At 33.9% G+C, this 17,251-nt stretch overlaps 3 protein-coding genes and 1 non-coding gene across 4 annotated transcripts; 2 read left to right on the plus strand and 2 right to left on the minus strand.

The window, feature by feature from the left end:
* The first annotated feature begins 1,089 nt into the window (after positions 1–1,089).
* LOC122280009 (sphingolipid delta(4)-desaturase DES1-like) lies at positions 1,090–3,154 on the plus strand. The gene is made up of 2 exons (XM_043090948.1): positions 1,090–1,417; positions 2,146–3,154. Exons 1-2 carry the CDS (start codon positions 1,256–1,258, stop codon positions 2,962–2,964), a joined length of 981 nt encoding a protein of 326 aa, XP_042946882.1. The 5' UTR covers positions 1,090–1,255; the 3' UTR covers positions 2,965–3,154.
* A 92-nt stretch (positions 3,155–3,246) lies between these two features.
* Positions 3,247–6,008, minus strand: LOC122280011 (tetraspanin-19-like). Its single transcript, XM_043090949.1, has 6 exons — positions 5,355–6,008; positions 4,891–4,990; positions 4,529–4,609; positions 4,318–4,422; positions 3,746–3,925; positions 3,247–3,614 (listed from the first exon to the last, which is right to left on the minus strand). Exons 1-6 carry the CDS (start codon positions 5,510–5,512, stop codon positions 3,603–3,605), a joined length of 636 nt encoding a protein of 211 aa, XP_042946883.1. The 5' UTR covers positions 5,513–6,008; the 3' UTR covers positions 3,247–3,602.
* A 150-nt stretch (positions 6,009–6,158) lies between these two features.
* Positions 6,159–6,231, plus strand: TRNAV-UAC. The gene has a single exon. It is a non-coding gene; the product is annotated as a tRNA-Val (tRNA).
* Positions 6,232–7,385: 1,154 nt separating this feature from the next.
* On the minus strand, positions 7,386–13,714 carry LOC122278020. The gene is made up of 5 exons (XM_043088066.1): positions 13,426–13,714; positions 11,312–11,365; positions 10,062–10,165; positions 8,610–8,648; positions 7,386–7,944 (listed from the first exon to the last, which is right to left on the minus strand). The coding sequence occupies exons 1-5, from the start codon at positions 13,499–13,501 to the stop codon at positions 7,810–7,812; spliced, it is 408 nt and encodes a 135-aa protein (XP_042944000.1). The 5' UTR covers positions 13,502–13,714; the 3' UTR covers positions 7,386–7,809.
* Positions 13,715–17,251: the final 3,537 nt, after the last annotated feature.

Here is a 17,251-nt window from a genome sequence, read left to right on the forward strand (position 1 = left end):
TTAAATCCACTGTGATATATATTTAAAATACAAGTGCACATAATTCATTTCCATTGGATCGACTTGGTTATTATTTTCCTCTAATCCAGACAATGCAATATCATTTTAACGAGAAAGCCAGGGACATAATATTTACATCATTAATATATAATTTATCTACCTGATAATTAATATATTTACAATACAGATCAAAAACTTATTGGGCAGTTGAGAAGACTACACGACTTCTCTCTTCTTAAAAATTAATCTATCTCTTATCAATATATGAATAGCTATCTCTCCAGTACTTATTTAAGTTCAATCTTGATGGAAAAATAAAACAGAACACCTAACAATGATCTTCATAGGCCAATAAGTGGATGAAAATATATATAAATCCTACTTTGTTGTTCTTACAAATATTGTATTAGCTGGTGGTAGAAAGTCACTATGAAAAGCTCTCAAAAGAAAGTATAAATTTTCTAAAATTTTCTGTTTTTATTGTTCATAGAACAATAGATATTGTATTGACTTTTGGCAGAAATTATGAAAAGCTCTAAAAAAAAAAAAAAATGTGTTGAGGGATTGTTTGGATTTGAAAAACATCTTATCTTATCTCATTTCATTATTATAATATTTTTAAATCTATATATAAAATATAATAAACAATTCAATTTTTTTAAATCTCAATTTAACTTTTTTAAATCTTAAAATAATGATAATAATATTAAAAAATAATATTTTAAGAATATTTTATTTAACTTTCATCTTTCATTTAAAACCATATCATATTATCTCATCTTGAATCCAAACTTAATTTTGTGATCCACATTTTCAATCTTGAACTTTAATATTTAGAAAATTAAAAATATGGCATGAGTAACTCTGCTTGGTAAGTAGGATGGAAATTTTAAGTTTAAGATAAAATATTAAAATATTATATTTTAATATTATTATTGTTTTAAAATTTAAAAAAATTTAAATTATTTATTATATTTTATATAAAAATTTAAAAAATTATAATAATAAAATAAAAATTTTTGTCAACCAAACCGAACCTATTACGAAACTTCCCTTTCTAAATCCTAAAATTGGAAAGACGTTGGCCCATGTCCCACGGCAAGAGGTCCAGACGAAACGGTCTGCTCTAAATTTTTTAGTCCTAAGGAGTCACAGCTCATTCAGATTCATCAGCTAGTCATCGTGAGGAGAGGGAGAGAATATCGTCTCCCACGTTGAGAACGGGAGGGAAGGACCGGAAGAGAAGTGAAAAGATATGGGGGGCAGAGGGGAAGAGAAAGAAGCGGAGGGAGTAATGGCCACGGACTTCTTCTGGTCGTACACGGACGAACCCCACGCTTCCAGGCGCCGCCAGATTCTCTCTCAGTACCCACAGATCAAGGACCTTTTCGGCCCCGATCCCTGGGCTTTCCTCAAGGTTCTCTTACTATCCTCTCTCTCATTGTCTGTCCATCTGTCTCTTTATCACTCTACGATTTGAATTTATTATTTACGCGGTTGTGTGTTTTTTCCCGTTGGGTATGGATCTGATACAATGTGGGTTAAGCTTTGAGTTTTATTGGGATGATTTATGCTTAATATTTGTTCGTACTCAAATTGGACTTCTGGGTTTCGTTTCTTATGCCATTATATCATTCTTATCCGTCAGGCTTGTGATTGTTTAGAATTATATTTGACGGTTTCTGCGAGAATATATTATTATCAGTTGACGGTGCTGTTTTAATCCATGTGTTTATAATGTTTGATGAGTCTCAGAATCTGCATTTGATTATGCTTGTAATTTTGGATCTGTTTTCTGTAATATATGTTGTAAGTCACGCCATGGATTGCCATTATTAAATTTCTCCCATTGAAAATTTAGTTCACTTTGGGTCGATTTGCTGATTGAAAATTATGAAAACTATGCCACTTCCGACTCCTGTCCCATTTTATCCTCCATCTTGTAAGAAACAAGAGTAAATCTGAGATCTATGCGTTCCAAGAAGTTCTCTAGTGCCTGGTTTTTTAAAGCTTTCTCAATTTTTGCATTGATAGTTTCTCCTCTAAGATTTTTGTTATTCTTTATGGTATATTGAGACCTACTTGAACATATCAGCTATTGATATCAAACTTTCTGTTCATTTCCTTGTAATTGTGGTGCTACAGGTTTCGGTTGCTGTTTCGCTTCAGCTATGGACTGCTACTTTTCTTCATAATGCTGGTTGGCTGAAAATACTGGCAATAGCCTACTTCTTTGGCTCTTTTCTCAACCACAACCTATTCTTAGCCATCCATGAACTCAGCCACAATCTTGCCTTCTCAACTCCTGTCTACAACCGTTGGCTTGGGATTTTTGCTAACCTCCCTATTGGTGTACCGATGTCTGTCACATTTCAAAAATACCACCTTGAACATCATCGCTTCCAAGGAGTAGATGGCATTGATATGGACATTCCAAGCCGTACTGAAGCCCATCTTGTAACAAATGTTGTTTCTAAAAGCGTATGGGTCATCTTCCAGCTCTTCTTCTATGCTCTCCGGCCTCTATTTCTGAAACCAAAACCTCCCGGTTATTGGGAATTCATTAATTTATTTGTTCAGATAGCCCTTGATGCAGCCGTGGTTTACTTCTGGGGCTGGAAATCTTTTGCCTACTTGATTCTTTCCACATTCGTTGGGGGTGGGATGCACCCAATGGCTGGTCACTTCATTTCAGAACATTATGTTTTCAAGCCCGACCAGGAGACATATTCTTACTATGGCCCCCTGAATCTTATGACATGGTGTGTGGGATACCACAATGAACACCATGATTTCCCCAGAATTTCTGGGAGCAAGCTCTACAAGGTGAAGGAGATTGCACCAGAGTATTATGAGGGTTTAGAGTCATATAAATCTTGGAGTCAGGTCATTTACATGTATATCATGGACCGGGCAGTCGGTCCGTTTAGCCGAATGAAGAGAAAGGCAACAAAATCTGAATAGATGTTTTTATTCTGTACTGCTTGTTCCTTATTTTTTGTCCTCCCTTGGATTGGCAATATTTATTATCTCTCTAATTTACTATTCTGTGTAACATCTCTGGGGAGTGCTGTAGTTGTAGGCTGAGATGATTTAGTTGTTTGTTTATTCGTTGACAATGCAGAAGTCTTGTTTATTTGGTTTATGTTGCCAATCCGTGCTTTCTTTGACTGGTTTGATTATTTGTAAAATTGAGCATATTTTTTCTGCCTTTTATTTATGAAAAATTCTACTTGCAGGCCGATATGGAGAACACACATTCCACACCACTTGTCAATATTTGATTTACAAGAAAAGTTTAAAGGGAGATTTTTCCGCAATGAACTTCCTAGACTGCATCGTAAGGAAAATAGAAACAAACATTAACATGCAAGTGCTACATATACATTGTTACTTATAAAGTGTTGCTTATACATTGTTACATCCACTATAAAAGCTCTAGGGGCGCACATTCAACCAAAATTTCATCATCTTCGCTTATATCAGAGTCCTCTAGCCTTCCTCAACTCCACCTAAACATCAAACTCACTATCAAGTGCCAAAATGATAACTCTTCTCCATCTCTCATGTGCTCCTTAGTAGAAAACCTTCCACTGGTCTCTTCACTTGTTTGCCTGAGAAAGCCATCAATATAACCATTAAAAAATTTATTAAAAAAACAGCAGAAATCATAATGCCCGTTGAAAAAATTTGAAAAAACAAAGGAGTAGGCTATGGATTATGGAAGTTGAGAATGAAAACTTACATTCCAGGTGTTATAATTGATGGCAGAACGAGGATCAGACAGATCCTTAACGTAAGGTGGAGGTTGAACTTTATCGTTTATGAGCGGAAGCCTCTCGGGAGCATAATCCCCGTCAGAATCATAGTTATAATAGGATGGCCCTAGAGTTCTCAGAGCTACTGCCAACAGAATAGAAAATCCCTGCAGGTGAAGGACGTGCATTCAGGTCTAAGGAAAATATCTTTGAACAAGCTGGCATGAATGGCACATAAAAATGAGTCCCCAATTGCATGTTGGTTATGGTTGTGTAAATCTGAACCATCACATCTCCCTGTAAACATCTGCATAAAAAGCCTGACTGAATAGGTCCTGCCTTTTCTTTTGTTGATAGGCAAAAGGAAGCAAATTTAGTTCAACTAGTGCAGTAGACTCTGATCCTAATCTCTTTTTCTGCAAATTTTCTGGCAATTTTTGTTAGTGTGCAAATTAAACGGGCACATTAATTTCTTTTCTTTCCTAACAAATAAATTGGAAACATTTATGAACATACGGTCATCTTTTCTTGCGCAACTAGATTAAGGTCAATGTATTACCTGAGCTAAGATGATCATAAAGCCTATCCATTTGCAAAAATCGAAGTTTGACTTCACAAAATCTTTGAAGTCATGGAACCTCCCAGTTGGATCCTCGGGCAAATCCTGATGTAGATTGTCATAGCAGTTCAAGTTGAGAAACAAATTTACATGTCAAATGTGGAAAAGAAAATTTGGGAAGAAAGTCTGACAGCAATCAAGATAAAATCACCTTTTCCCAGTCAGAATTCAGGAGTATATCTGCTGACATTGCAGTTTCCAATAGTAGAAGAAAACTGATAATCACCACATACTTTGTTGATTTAAGGCTAACAATATTAAAGAGGCATGAGCCTGAAAGTGGGGACACATCTTACACAGAAAACCAGAAAACGAAGCTACTATGGTGTTCTAAATCTAATTTCAATGAAAAAAATTTCAAAAAGGCATACATATATCATGTTTTCAGGAACATGAACATATTGACAGTTGAAAACCACCTTAAAAATGGTGACCTCTGAAAACAATTTTTTAAGGAATCCACTTTTTAGTCACAAAACTTGCTCCTAGTGTCTGGACAGTTGAGAAGGATACACAAGAGAGGCAGTAACCGTGTGCACTATCGGCAGCAATATGGCCTAGGCAAGTTATCACACCCATGGTAACACCAATTCCAAGAAAAGTGTACATGAACCTGCAATTTTCATTGTTCAAGACAAATTATACTGCTAACTGAGCATCAATAACAAGTAAATCTGATATTGAGCAAATAAATTCTTTTGAACATTAGTTTACCAAAATACTGATCAGCATTCATTGTTGATGTAATCACGGAAAGAAGGGAAAAAGAAGTCTTGGGAACCTTAAGTAATATCATTCTTATAGGGGTGAAAGTTAAGCTTTTGCAAATAAAATCAACCTAAAACCAGTGCAAAAGCAAGCAAGAATCTTATAATGCCATTGTTCCAAGCTCCAAGCGACAATATTGTAAATTCACTTGAAGAATGACTAGACAGGCCAAGGCAAAGAAAGGGAAGAATGACAAAGAACTACCTTACCATGGACCAGTAGAACTATAATCAACATAGGATGAATCTCTCTGCCAAACTCTAATCATCCAACAACTATACAGAATCAGCATAATCCCCACAATACCCATAGCGGAATTCGCAACTTTCAACAATGACCTTAGGCAAGTCTTCGCAATACTTCCCATTGTGACAACCTGGGGCCAACTTCTGAGTCTCTTGGAGAAAGTGAGGAACACGGTATTGCAAGATTTACAACCAAAATTAAGAACGAACTTGGTTTATATACGAAAAGCAGACAGAGACAGAACTTGGTTTATTGATCAATATTAACGACTGTGTTGATTCATAAATTCTATTTCCCAGCCCATATATTAATACCACTTATGTAAATAGCAGAACTCTATACAATGTTACCCATGTCTCAGAGGGATTAAAATATGAAGACTTGTAGAGACAAAAATTAAACTTCCTCACAACTGTAGCCCATATAGTAGGACAAAGTTGGGGGGTTTTGTTAACTGGTGAAATGTTCTTTCTTTAAGAACTCGAGTGTCACAAAGCTAGTGTAGAAATCATGAGAGGCATGATTGATGGAAAGAGGTAGGGAAATTTCTTAGAAACAAGGGTCTCTCTGTCCTTTTATATATTTGGGCCTTAGAGCCTTCTCATGCTGGGAGTGGGGACATGACCATCGATATCTCCATCTCCTTTTGTCTCGAGGTGGGATGAAATTTCGTTCCCTCCGGTCGAGGCGGAAATAAGCAAACCTAAATGATGTGGAAAGTATTGCTTTTTACCAACAGTTGTTAATAGACAACATGCGAAAGAAAAGTTGCTGTGGTGTAGTGGTTATCACGTTAGTCTTACACACTAAAGGTCCCCAGTTCGATCCTGGGCAGCAACATTCTAATCAACTTTAATGTGTTTTTGTTTTAAATCTTTTTTTTCCTTCTTAAATCCTAGAAAACTTTTAAATTTAACCTATTAAAAGTTTTTCCCCTTCTCACATTACTCATTTCCTTAGATTTTCGATCATCGTCCCCCATCTTCAAGGTGCGAGGAAAGATGTAAAAGATGGATAAAGGAGCCACTGCTGGATGAATATTTTGAAGTGTGTCGCTAAATTCATTTGATTATACAGATGAAATAAAATAAAAATTAAATATTAAATATAATATTGTTATAATATAATTTTTTAATATAATTTTTATTTTAAAATTTAAAAAAATTAAATTATTTATTATATTTTATATAAAAATTTAAATAAATTATAATAATTATACGAGATGAGATAGTTTGTAACCAAACCTGACGTTAATATTTATGCAAAGGTGCCTGAAACGATTCGAAACTAATCCACTGTAGTAGTGATATTAGTTAGTTTGCAACGTATTGCTCTTTTCTTTTCTGTTTTCTTTACGTTGAAAACTTGTAAAAGCAGCAATAAAAGGGCCTTTCACTAGACTTGCATTCACAATGAGCTTTGAAACCTATTGTAGACAAACTTTAATCTGCATCTATCAAAACAGTCTAGGCGGCCCGTTTGGTTAGATGACATAGATATATATATTTTTTAAAAATTGAATAAAATATTATTATAATATAATTTTTTAATATTAATTTTATTTTAAGATTTGAAAAAATTAAATTATTTATTATATTTTATGTAAAAATTTATAAAATTTATAATAATAAAATAAGATATTTTGGAATAACCAAATGATTTTGCCTTTCATCTGGCATATCTCCCTTTGTCATGCATGATAATGCTATCGCATTTTTCCCATCAAAGACCAATCGAGAACAACGGATGCAGAAATTTTACCTTGCCAAAGACTACACAAAAACGATGAAGCACGCAGCATAAGACATATATAAATATAAGGAAAAATCTAATTGTAAGCATAACTGCCTACTAATATATATATCAACATAATATAATTGGTCAAAAAGTAAATTTTATTGAAAATAGTGTTAATTTAAATTTTGAATATGAATGAATCAGAATTGATACGCAGATTAGTACGTAACTTTGCTTATACGTAGCAAAATTCTAAATATAAAAACAAAGATTGAACGGAATTTATATAGGATGGGGCTAGTCCAAAGTTTATCATAATACAGGTGGTTATTTCTGAAAAAATAGATATTCCAAATTTCTACCTGGATGAAGCATTATTGACCAATTATTCCTAATATGAAACTTGGTACAAAATCTATCAGTTATTGAACAGGGACCCAAACTGCACTTTGGTTACCCAGGGTATGCTTATAAAAAAGGAATGAGTGCCAGTTGCTGGGTGATATGAAGATTGAGGAACAAGATGAGGGACAAAAGATGAATAAAAAAGATGTACTTCAGTTAACAGATAGCCTATGGTAGAACTAATCTGAACTTATGTGGCAAAAAAGATGTTCCTGCAATGCTCACCAATTTGTTAGTTTCTGATATTTCATCAGCAACACTATGCCTGGTTACTCGTTATGCAGAAGTGCTAAGTACGTCTTCAGCCGTCACATTGGGATCAACGGGTGGTCGAATGGGCTTTGGGACAGGGGGAGGCTTAGGTGGCCTGTTCGGTCGAACTTTATCAACTTCCTCTGAAGGAATATCAAACTGCAAGGTAAAATATATATCATTGAGTTACTGCAGTTAAAAAAAGACACTTTAATCCAGTGAATTCGTGCATCGAATTTATAGGAAAACACTAGCAAAGTAGTGCGACGAAATAAATTGATTCGCTAGTAATGACCAGAAATTGGGAAATTAAACAAGAAAAACCCCAATTCATCATCCCTATATGTGTGTAATTAAAATTTAGAATCATATAAACTGCCAGTTTATTGTGCATCTCTAGCACTCTTAATGATGGTGATGTGAGTGGAAGAGAAAATGGAACAAGTCCGGAGAAGAGGCGGTAGAAAAGTTAAACTGCCACGCAAACGATTGTGCTGAAATCCTTACAAGACAGAAACCACCGAATCAAACTAGGGGTACATACCCATGTCCTTCTTCTTCAATTTAAAAAGTCAGATCTAATCAAATTCATCAAGTTCACATCATTACTGGTGAGACCATAAAGCCCATTGACAATGTAAAACACAACGTGCGCACAAAATTTCATGGGTAACAGGCATTAAAAAAAAAAAACGGAAATGATCCAGTGCCACTTTTGTAAAAGTAAAGAACCAGCCATCTAATAGAAATGCTGCATCTATTAATCTTCTGCAAAAGAATTCTTCAGTGAAACCAAAAGCTCATATCACCAAGAACATACTAACCTTGTAACCACAGCCAGATACGCAAGCACGAAAACACTCCTGTATAGAGAAATGATAAACAATCTATAATTAGGTAAGATAAGTGTGTTCAGCAATGCTAATGTTCTTTGCTCTTTGCATCCATGTCATGCATTTCCACAAATTGAAAACTAAAAGCATGATTGACGAACATCAAGTACAACTACAAAGTTTTTAACCAGATAAAAAAATAACAAGTTATCTAAAGAATGACATTATTGTTACAGAAATGCTAAATTCCAACAGTAAGTAAAGCATTTCTATATACGAAGTACTTTTGTATTGTGCAATCTTAATACTGGCTTTCTCCTAAAATCCAGAGCCTTCGTATTCAGCATCAAATGTAATTTCTTTAACTTGTAAAATAAAGCATTGGATCTGTTAGGTATGCTTTATTGAGCAAAGCACCAAGTACAGTAGGTTCATAAAGCCATCTTATCTGAAAAACTTGTGTATATTGTGGCTGCTGAAGAGCTCTAATTAAGAGTAGTAGTTACAAATTCCAAGAAAATGATAACCACAATATAGAAGGCATCTGAGTTTCTGGTGTTGTACAAGCAAGATGCAGAGTGGACAGGTTGTTTGGGTCAAGGTGATAATGGAACATTTCTTGCAAGAAGTTGGGATGGGTTAACAATGCATTTCCAAAGAAAGAACAAAAAAACACCCCCAACGTACAATATAAGTCATCCATTTTTTGTAAGATGCACAATTAACTTCATTCAACTGTCCTTTGAGTGATCTCCCAAATCTGGGCACCATCAGGACACTCCAAATCTATAATCAATTGCCATGTACTTCAATTTACATGATGTCACTCAAACCCTTCTTCTCTTTCTTTTTTTTTGACAAGTACTCAAGTCCTCTTCTAAGCCCCACAAATTACTTTAATTTAGAAATCGCAAGAGTTCAAGACCAAAGTTTCCAAGGATTTTTCAAGCCTAAAAATAGCTCTGAACTTAAGATTATAGGAGTGAAAGAATACACAGTACCGAAACCAAACAACTGAACCTTTATCTAATCTACCTTCTTTTTTAAGTGTCAGTCATTACTATACTACATTATACTCCACTAGTCCCCTGCCCCAAAGTCAACCGATTACTTAAAATTGCAAATTTAACCAAAGGGAGATGTCATTGGCAATTACCTACCACGGTATTAATAAAAATATATTTTCTTTTTTAACAAGTAAGATGAGTATTATTAAAAATAACTTAAAATTGAATTCCCATTTGATTAAAAGCTAAAATCACAAATAAGTCCACACTAACAACCAAAGAAAAAAACAAAAGAGGATAATCACCAGGCAGCTTAATGTGAACTGTGAAGGCTTTAACCATAAAAGCAGTATAAGTGCTAAAATAAATCGCAGCATTCAGGGTCTTGAAAAATAGAAAGGAAATGCAAAAGAACCACAGGTGAAAGAGAGAGTGCCTCTGAGTGGCCGGCAGCTCCAGGAGAACGGTCAATGTAGGCACTCCACTGGCGGTCCTTTAATACAGGGTCCTTATAGCATAACTCATTGCACTCCTCCAAGCCTGCAATGATCTTATCATGTGAAGCTTATAAACAACTATAAGAAAAATTGGACTCCTGGCTCCCCAAGTAATAATATGCACTTTTTGTGTCGGTAACATAACTCTTCAAATCAATTACATACTACAAATCAACGTTCAATAGATGGCTCAATCGCTCAACTGAGAAACGGCAAAGCAAAACTTAACCAAGAGTGATTTTTGAAGGCATCAATTTCAAGACACCAGTTAAGTCAAGCACTAATGGAATTTGTAGCCCAGTGGTTCTCCCCTTTAATGGGGAAAGTCCAGGGCTCAATATTATCTAATAAATAGAAAAATTCTGGAATTTAAATGACTAAGCCCATATAGTAGCTGTAATAGCCCAAACAAGTTATATGTAATTGATGGGGATGTAATTTAATTTCTGTTCTAGTAGAGGGGTGCTTGTACAACATTTCGTTTTTCTAAGGCCCTCTAGAGATATTGTGGTGACCGTTAAAGCACAGAAGGACATATAGGCAGTCTTGGTTGGACTTTGTGAAATATTAAGGAGACATTAGTTGGCAGTTTGGTAAACAGATCAAAAATCCCACAAGCCACCCCTTCTCCACTCGAGACAAGCATGTTGGTCACCTTTGTGGTTTGGGTTAGACAAGCCTTGCTTTCTGTTTTGGTAGGGTTGTTCTCTTGAGTTTGTATTTTAGATTCCTTTGTTGTGAGTATGCGACACTAGTGCATTGAGGCTGCCTTCAAGATGCTTATGTTTTTAGTTTTCTATCTCTTTGTATTTGTTAAGACTTTGAATATTATTATGTATATATTCAGAGATTTTTATAGACTTGATATTTTTTTGTTCTTAGAATGCTTTTTTACAGGGTTAGTTTGTTTCATGTAAATATCTTGTCAAGTTTGGCATTAGCACACCAGTAGGCAGTAGCTCACCATTATTTCCTAATAAGAAATGATATTTGCAGTCCTAGGATGTGTAAGCCCCGCACACGCCCTTTTAAAAAAGTAGGTAAATCTCGGACCCACATAAAAAGGAATTTCTAGCAATGATATGCTGATAAGTTTCAGAGATGAAAACTTTCTAATCTGACTTGAAATGACAAAACAAAAGGGCTGATTCACAAGCAATATTGACACAAAGAAGAAAGTAAAACTTACATTCTTCCCACGTCTCTGCATCAGCATCACACCCCTTTTTGCAAAATACTCGCCCTACAATAAAAACCAAGCAGGATACAATCAGTAATTTTTTATATTAAAAGAGCAATGATTATTGTGGAAAAAATAAAAAACAAAGACTTCAAAAAGATTATAACTTGAAAACAACCCAACCTATGCATTAGACACAGATATTGGTGCGATTAAAGATAGACTGAAGGTTTGATAGTTTCAAAGAATCTTGCATGAAGCAAGACAACTGGTGGATAGCCCCACTGACAGAACAGCTTGAATTAATTGCTCAGCTCATGCATGATTAGATTTCATAATAAAATAACATAGATGGCTGTGAATCACTGCTAATAAGAAATGAACACCCACTTATCCATCTTTTTTTTTTATAAGTAAATGATAGTATTAATAGAATAGGCATAGCCCAAGTACACAAGATGGTATACAAAAGGAAACACCTATCTATGAAGAAAAGGAAACAAGAAAATCATGCAGGTCTAACAATTAAAATCTATAGCTATGGCCCATAGGAATAACATTCTAACTAAAAAAGATCTAAGATCCTCAAAAGATCTCTCCTTGTCTTCAAACGTCCTGTCATCCTGCCATAAGCACCATAAATACAAATAGAAACCATCTTTCACACGGCTTTGATTTGTGGAATACCTCCTGGATTTGTCCAACAAGCCAAGAGCACCTCCACTGTGGCAGAACCGCTTATCCATCTATGAAAGATCCGCTGAAAAGATCGATATAAGAGAAAAACTACTTTCCAACTCCAAAATGTATATAGGCTACACTGACCTATTAAAAAATGCTTAGGCTATTGGGAAACCAGGAAACAAGTTTTTTTTTTTTTTTTTTTTTGGGGGGGGGGGGGGGTGTGCGGGTAATTGTGTCTGGTTGAGGTTGTACGGATGCACTGCAGTTGATTGAAGAACAATCGATAAAGGGAAACAAAAGAGTAAAGGAGCAATTGAATATTCCTTGTTTTCGTATGGATGAATTATTACCATTCGAGTAAAAAAGAAAAAATGATGAACAAATGGCACTAGCCAAGGGCGAAGCAATGACAACACAATGGATTGGAAAAGGTCAAAATGGGTAAAGCATTTTAGAATTCACCCAAAGAAAAATGAAATTTTAACCACAGTGAATATTACAAATAGGTTGCAAACATTCTAAGAAAGCAAAAAATAGCATTAAATCAGATCATCAATGTCTTGACTCCTTCCATAGGCAACTGATTGAAAGCCATGTTCTCTTCGATGGAATCTCTTTCTACTTCTGATACCTAACTAATAGAGATTAGTATTCAGATATTGAGAATTAGCTTATAAGTCTCTTTCTACTGCTTTTTTTATAAGAAAAATAATACATAGATAACTTTATTAACTCACTTCAAGGTTGGAGCAAGACCCCTGTACAACCCATATGATTAGAACTCCTACTCGCTATAAAGTCTCTTCCTACGACTAACATTTCGTCTTTGAGCACTGAAAAACTTACCATATATGAACTAAAGTTTATATTTCATACAATTGGGTTTATAGTGAATCCTACCTACAAGCTCACAATTCAAATTTCATTGCATAGTATCGTTCAAAGAAGGCAAGAGGGTTTAACTACAGCCAATGCATGCACTAACATGAATTTCCCATGAAAAGGGGGAAAGAGTTCATTAATGGCCGCCGAGGGTGCTCCTTTGTGTTAGCATACATTGCTCTGCGCTATAGACTTAATGCATCTACACTCAGAGCCTAGCATATAATTTTCTTTTTCTTTTTGTAAGTTGACTTATAATCCGTGTATGCCAATTCCTAACCCAAAGGAAAATTGGACTATGCGCCCTGTTGCTCACCTAAAGTGCAATCCGATGACAACAAAATGGAATGGAAACTCCACTAGGAAGAAAGGGGCAACCAAGTTTATGCTCAGACATTCATGACTGGTACCAAATAAAGAGATATTTGATAAAATTATAAAGTCAATAAAAAAACATATTAAGCCAAGTACAATACACATTAACCATAAAGATTTATAAAATTACAGATCAATTCTCAAAAAGAAATTATGAAGGTAGAACTCAGAAAGTGAATTACATGGAATCTGCGTCAGCATTGCATACTTGTTCGTGCACTCTTTTCCGCAAGGCGGCGACCACTGCTGCGGTATCATTTTTTGTAACACTCTCGGTCTTCCTCCCTCTCTCTCGCTCGTCTGCGCGTGTGACCGCTCTCTCTCTCTCTGTCAATGATCGCCGGGGGGGCGGGTAGCAGCGGAGGAGATGGGCGTGGTTTGTTGCGAGAGGGAAGTTGGGCCCAGTTTGATCTCCAACCCCACGAGCCCCATTAATTCATAATTAAAATCCCAACCCCCTAGCTAGTATCTACCCGTCAGTGGGCACTAGTATTTTAACTTTCGTTTTGAAAATTTCAATGACGCGCGAGGTTCACATGCTTCTTCATGGGACACGTTCGAACCCACGTAGCGCCCCATCTGTCCTTTTCTAATTTGTGATTTTTTAATGAGAAAAATATTTAATACTTTTATAATATAAATTACATTTTCAATTATAAAGTGTAGAAATACTGTTTTATAAATAATAAAAAATATAAAAAATTAATTTTTTCAAATAAACTTTTTCTTTTATAATGAATGGATGGCACTTGCCGAACCCATAATATCCGGTTTTACTTTTTCGACAGTGCTAGTCTTGGTCTAGTAGGCTCAAGGCTGTCAGTGTTTACGACATATTGCTAGTGGTGTAAAATTTTTTTTAGTATTTTTAATTATTAAAAATATATATAATTTTATTAATAATTACTTTCTTAATTATTAATAAAAAATTTAAAATTTTTTTGAGAGAACCGCGTATCAATATTCCCTACTTTTTATGCTCATGGCGCTGAAATTCTCTCTCTGTGTTTTCAGAACATTATTACCTATTTATTCATATTCAAAAATTATCTCACTTTTTATTTATTAAAAGAAAAAATCAACCGTATTAAATTATTTATATCTAAAATTTTTAAATTTGACCTACTATACATAAAAAGTAAAAAATAAATTTAATATTTACTGTATATCAAACAAATTTATATTTTATTATTTTTCTTTAACTCTCTCACGTATATTTTTAAATCTTATTTTTCTTTCTTTCATCTCAGATTGCACCCAGATGAGCCAATACTTCTATCTTATTATTTTTCTTCAACTCTCTCTCATATTTTCAGATTTTATTTTTCTTTATTATATACCTGAGTTAATGCTTTCATTTTTTTTCTCTCTCTCACATCTTAGATCTTATTTTACTATATACCAAGAAAATTTGATGTAGAGATTTGATGTGAATTATTTATTACTATATTAATAATTAAATTATTATTATATAATAAATAAATAGATAATTTAATGTAGAGGTTTGATGTAAATAGTTAAAGTTAAATTTATCTTATATTATTTTATTGTTATATAATAAAAAGATAATTATTCCAATGTAAAAATTTATGTAAATGGAATAGTCAAAATTTAAATTCATCTTATATTCATTAAAATTATCTTTTATACATGTATCAAATATTTTCTTAACTATTAAATAAAAAGATAAAATAATAAAAACACAATTGGATAGAAAAATTATGGGAGGATGGTATTTCTCTATTTATTTTAAAAGGCAACTTGCGCAAAAAAAAAAAAAAATCAGTAATGACAGTTTTTTTTTTCTTTTTCTTTTTTTATTGTAAGTAATGACAGTTTCGTGTCTTCATATCGAGAAATATAAAACCGACTTTGTATAGTCATTTTTTATTATTTATTTTGTATCAATATATTAAGAGATGAGTATCCTATTTAAAAAGTTTTACAGTCATAAAAATAAATTTACAAATTAACATAGTTTCACATGATACGCTAAAATTATTTTATAATTTTATAATCTAATGTACAATGTGACACCCCCAAATTCTGTTTGGAATTGGACGGACATTTGAAGCGTCGAGACATGTAACACAAGGTTACCCGCCCCCGTTCATGACATATAAGATGCAATGTTCATAACATGCATCTAACATTATGCAATATTCGCAGCGGATAAATTATTTCTTTAGCAATATTATGCACCAAATTGAAAATATCTCAAATGCTTAAAATATACTTGATATATAAATACTCATTGAACAACTAAGATCATAACACTAGTCCAAAATGATTATGATTCAAAAAGTACTGGAGATGCAACTCCATCGTACAAGTAGTAATTTACGTTAACTACTATATTAACATTGACGTCGCATCGTCGCTCAGTCAACTGTGTCTAGTTGGTCAGCTCCTAATTCTCCTTCAGATCCTGTAACAAGATCTACCATTCGGGAGGAATGGTAGTTGGAACTACCACAGTGAGATTTGATTACAAATCTCAGCAAGTTAATAAAAAACTTCCACACAGGCTAATGATGCATGGATGACAGTAAAAGCATAAATGTATAATCAAATTCATAAGTAATTAAAGCATAACTTGGCATACAACATAGCATAATTGACATAACTTAAATTGAAACATGAACTGAACTTGACTTGACATGAACTTGATCTGAAACTTAACTTATCATGAACTTGTTCTGAAACTTGACTTAATAAGAAAGATACACTCCACATTTGTTGTGGCCTCATGTATTCTACGTGTAAATATATACTCCACAGTTATTGTGGCCCCATGTATTTTACACAAACTTGACTTAACATGAAAAATACATACTCCACAATTGTTGTGGCCCCATGTATTCTACGTGTAAATACATACTCCACAGTTGTTGTGGCCCCATGTATTTTACTTGTAAATACATACTCCATAGTTGTTGTGGCTCCATGTATTATACGGAAACTTATTCTTTAACTGTTTAAATACATACTCCACAGTTGTTGTGGCTCTATGTATTCTACGTGTCACAATTGATGTGTCTCACGTAGTGTATGCGTCACAATTGCTGTGACCCCATACATAAGTAATCAAGATGAAATGTGACTGGAATACGAAAGGACTGAAGCCCTGACGTAATATAACGTGACTTGAACATAACTTGAAATACATGAGCAACTTGAGATATAAATATTTCGTAACATGACATAACATATAATAGACAACATATTTAACATGACATACTTGCAACAGTGAATATTACATAACTTGACATACATGTAATAGATGGCATACTTAGCATGACGTACTTATAATGTACAGTAATACATAACAGAATATATTATGTAACAGATAAAAATTGATGACAGAATAAATTCTGTATAATAGACAATTACGTAATAACTTGGCATGGCATGACATATATGATAACACACATACATACACTGTAGTTCCTTTACTTAGCACACATACACAATAGACTGCTAGTAAGTTAAAAGCTAACTTACCTCGATTTTCGCGTTTCTTATAAAACCTTAAGCGCGATCACGAGGAACTGTAATTAGTGATTCTAAAAGTTAGCACTAAATCACTAATAAATTAAAATATGAAAAATACTAACTTAAAGAGTAAAATTTCTATTTTACTCTCTGCATGTAGGAAAATGACCATTTTACCCATAACTTAAGGATTTTGCATACTAACTCCAAAAGTCACCAAAATTTACATGCCTCATGTAAATTTTATCCTCAATTCATATATAAATTTAGAAAAATTTAAAACTAATCACAACTATTAAAACTCCATAGGGCTGAAATTCTCATATGCTATTTCTATTGATTTTTGTTTCCAACTTGTTTTGATCAACCTTTTGATCTATGACTTATAAATATGTGATCTTCAAACCAAACCATCACATGGTTTAAAAAGATGTCCTAAAACATATATAAGCTTCTAATTCAAGATCATATGGTTAAAAATTAACCAAAACATAAATTTAGCCAAGAACATCC

Source organism: Carya illinoinensis, chromosome 10, assembly GCF_018687715.1.
Source record: "Carya illinoinensis cultivar Pawnee chromosome 10, C.illinoinensisPawnee_v1, whole genome shotgun sequence".
NCBI lineage: Eukaryota > Viridiplantae > Streptophyta > Magnoliopsida > Fagales > Juglandaceae > Carya > Carya illinoinensis.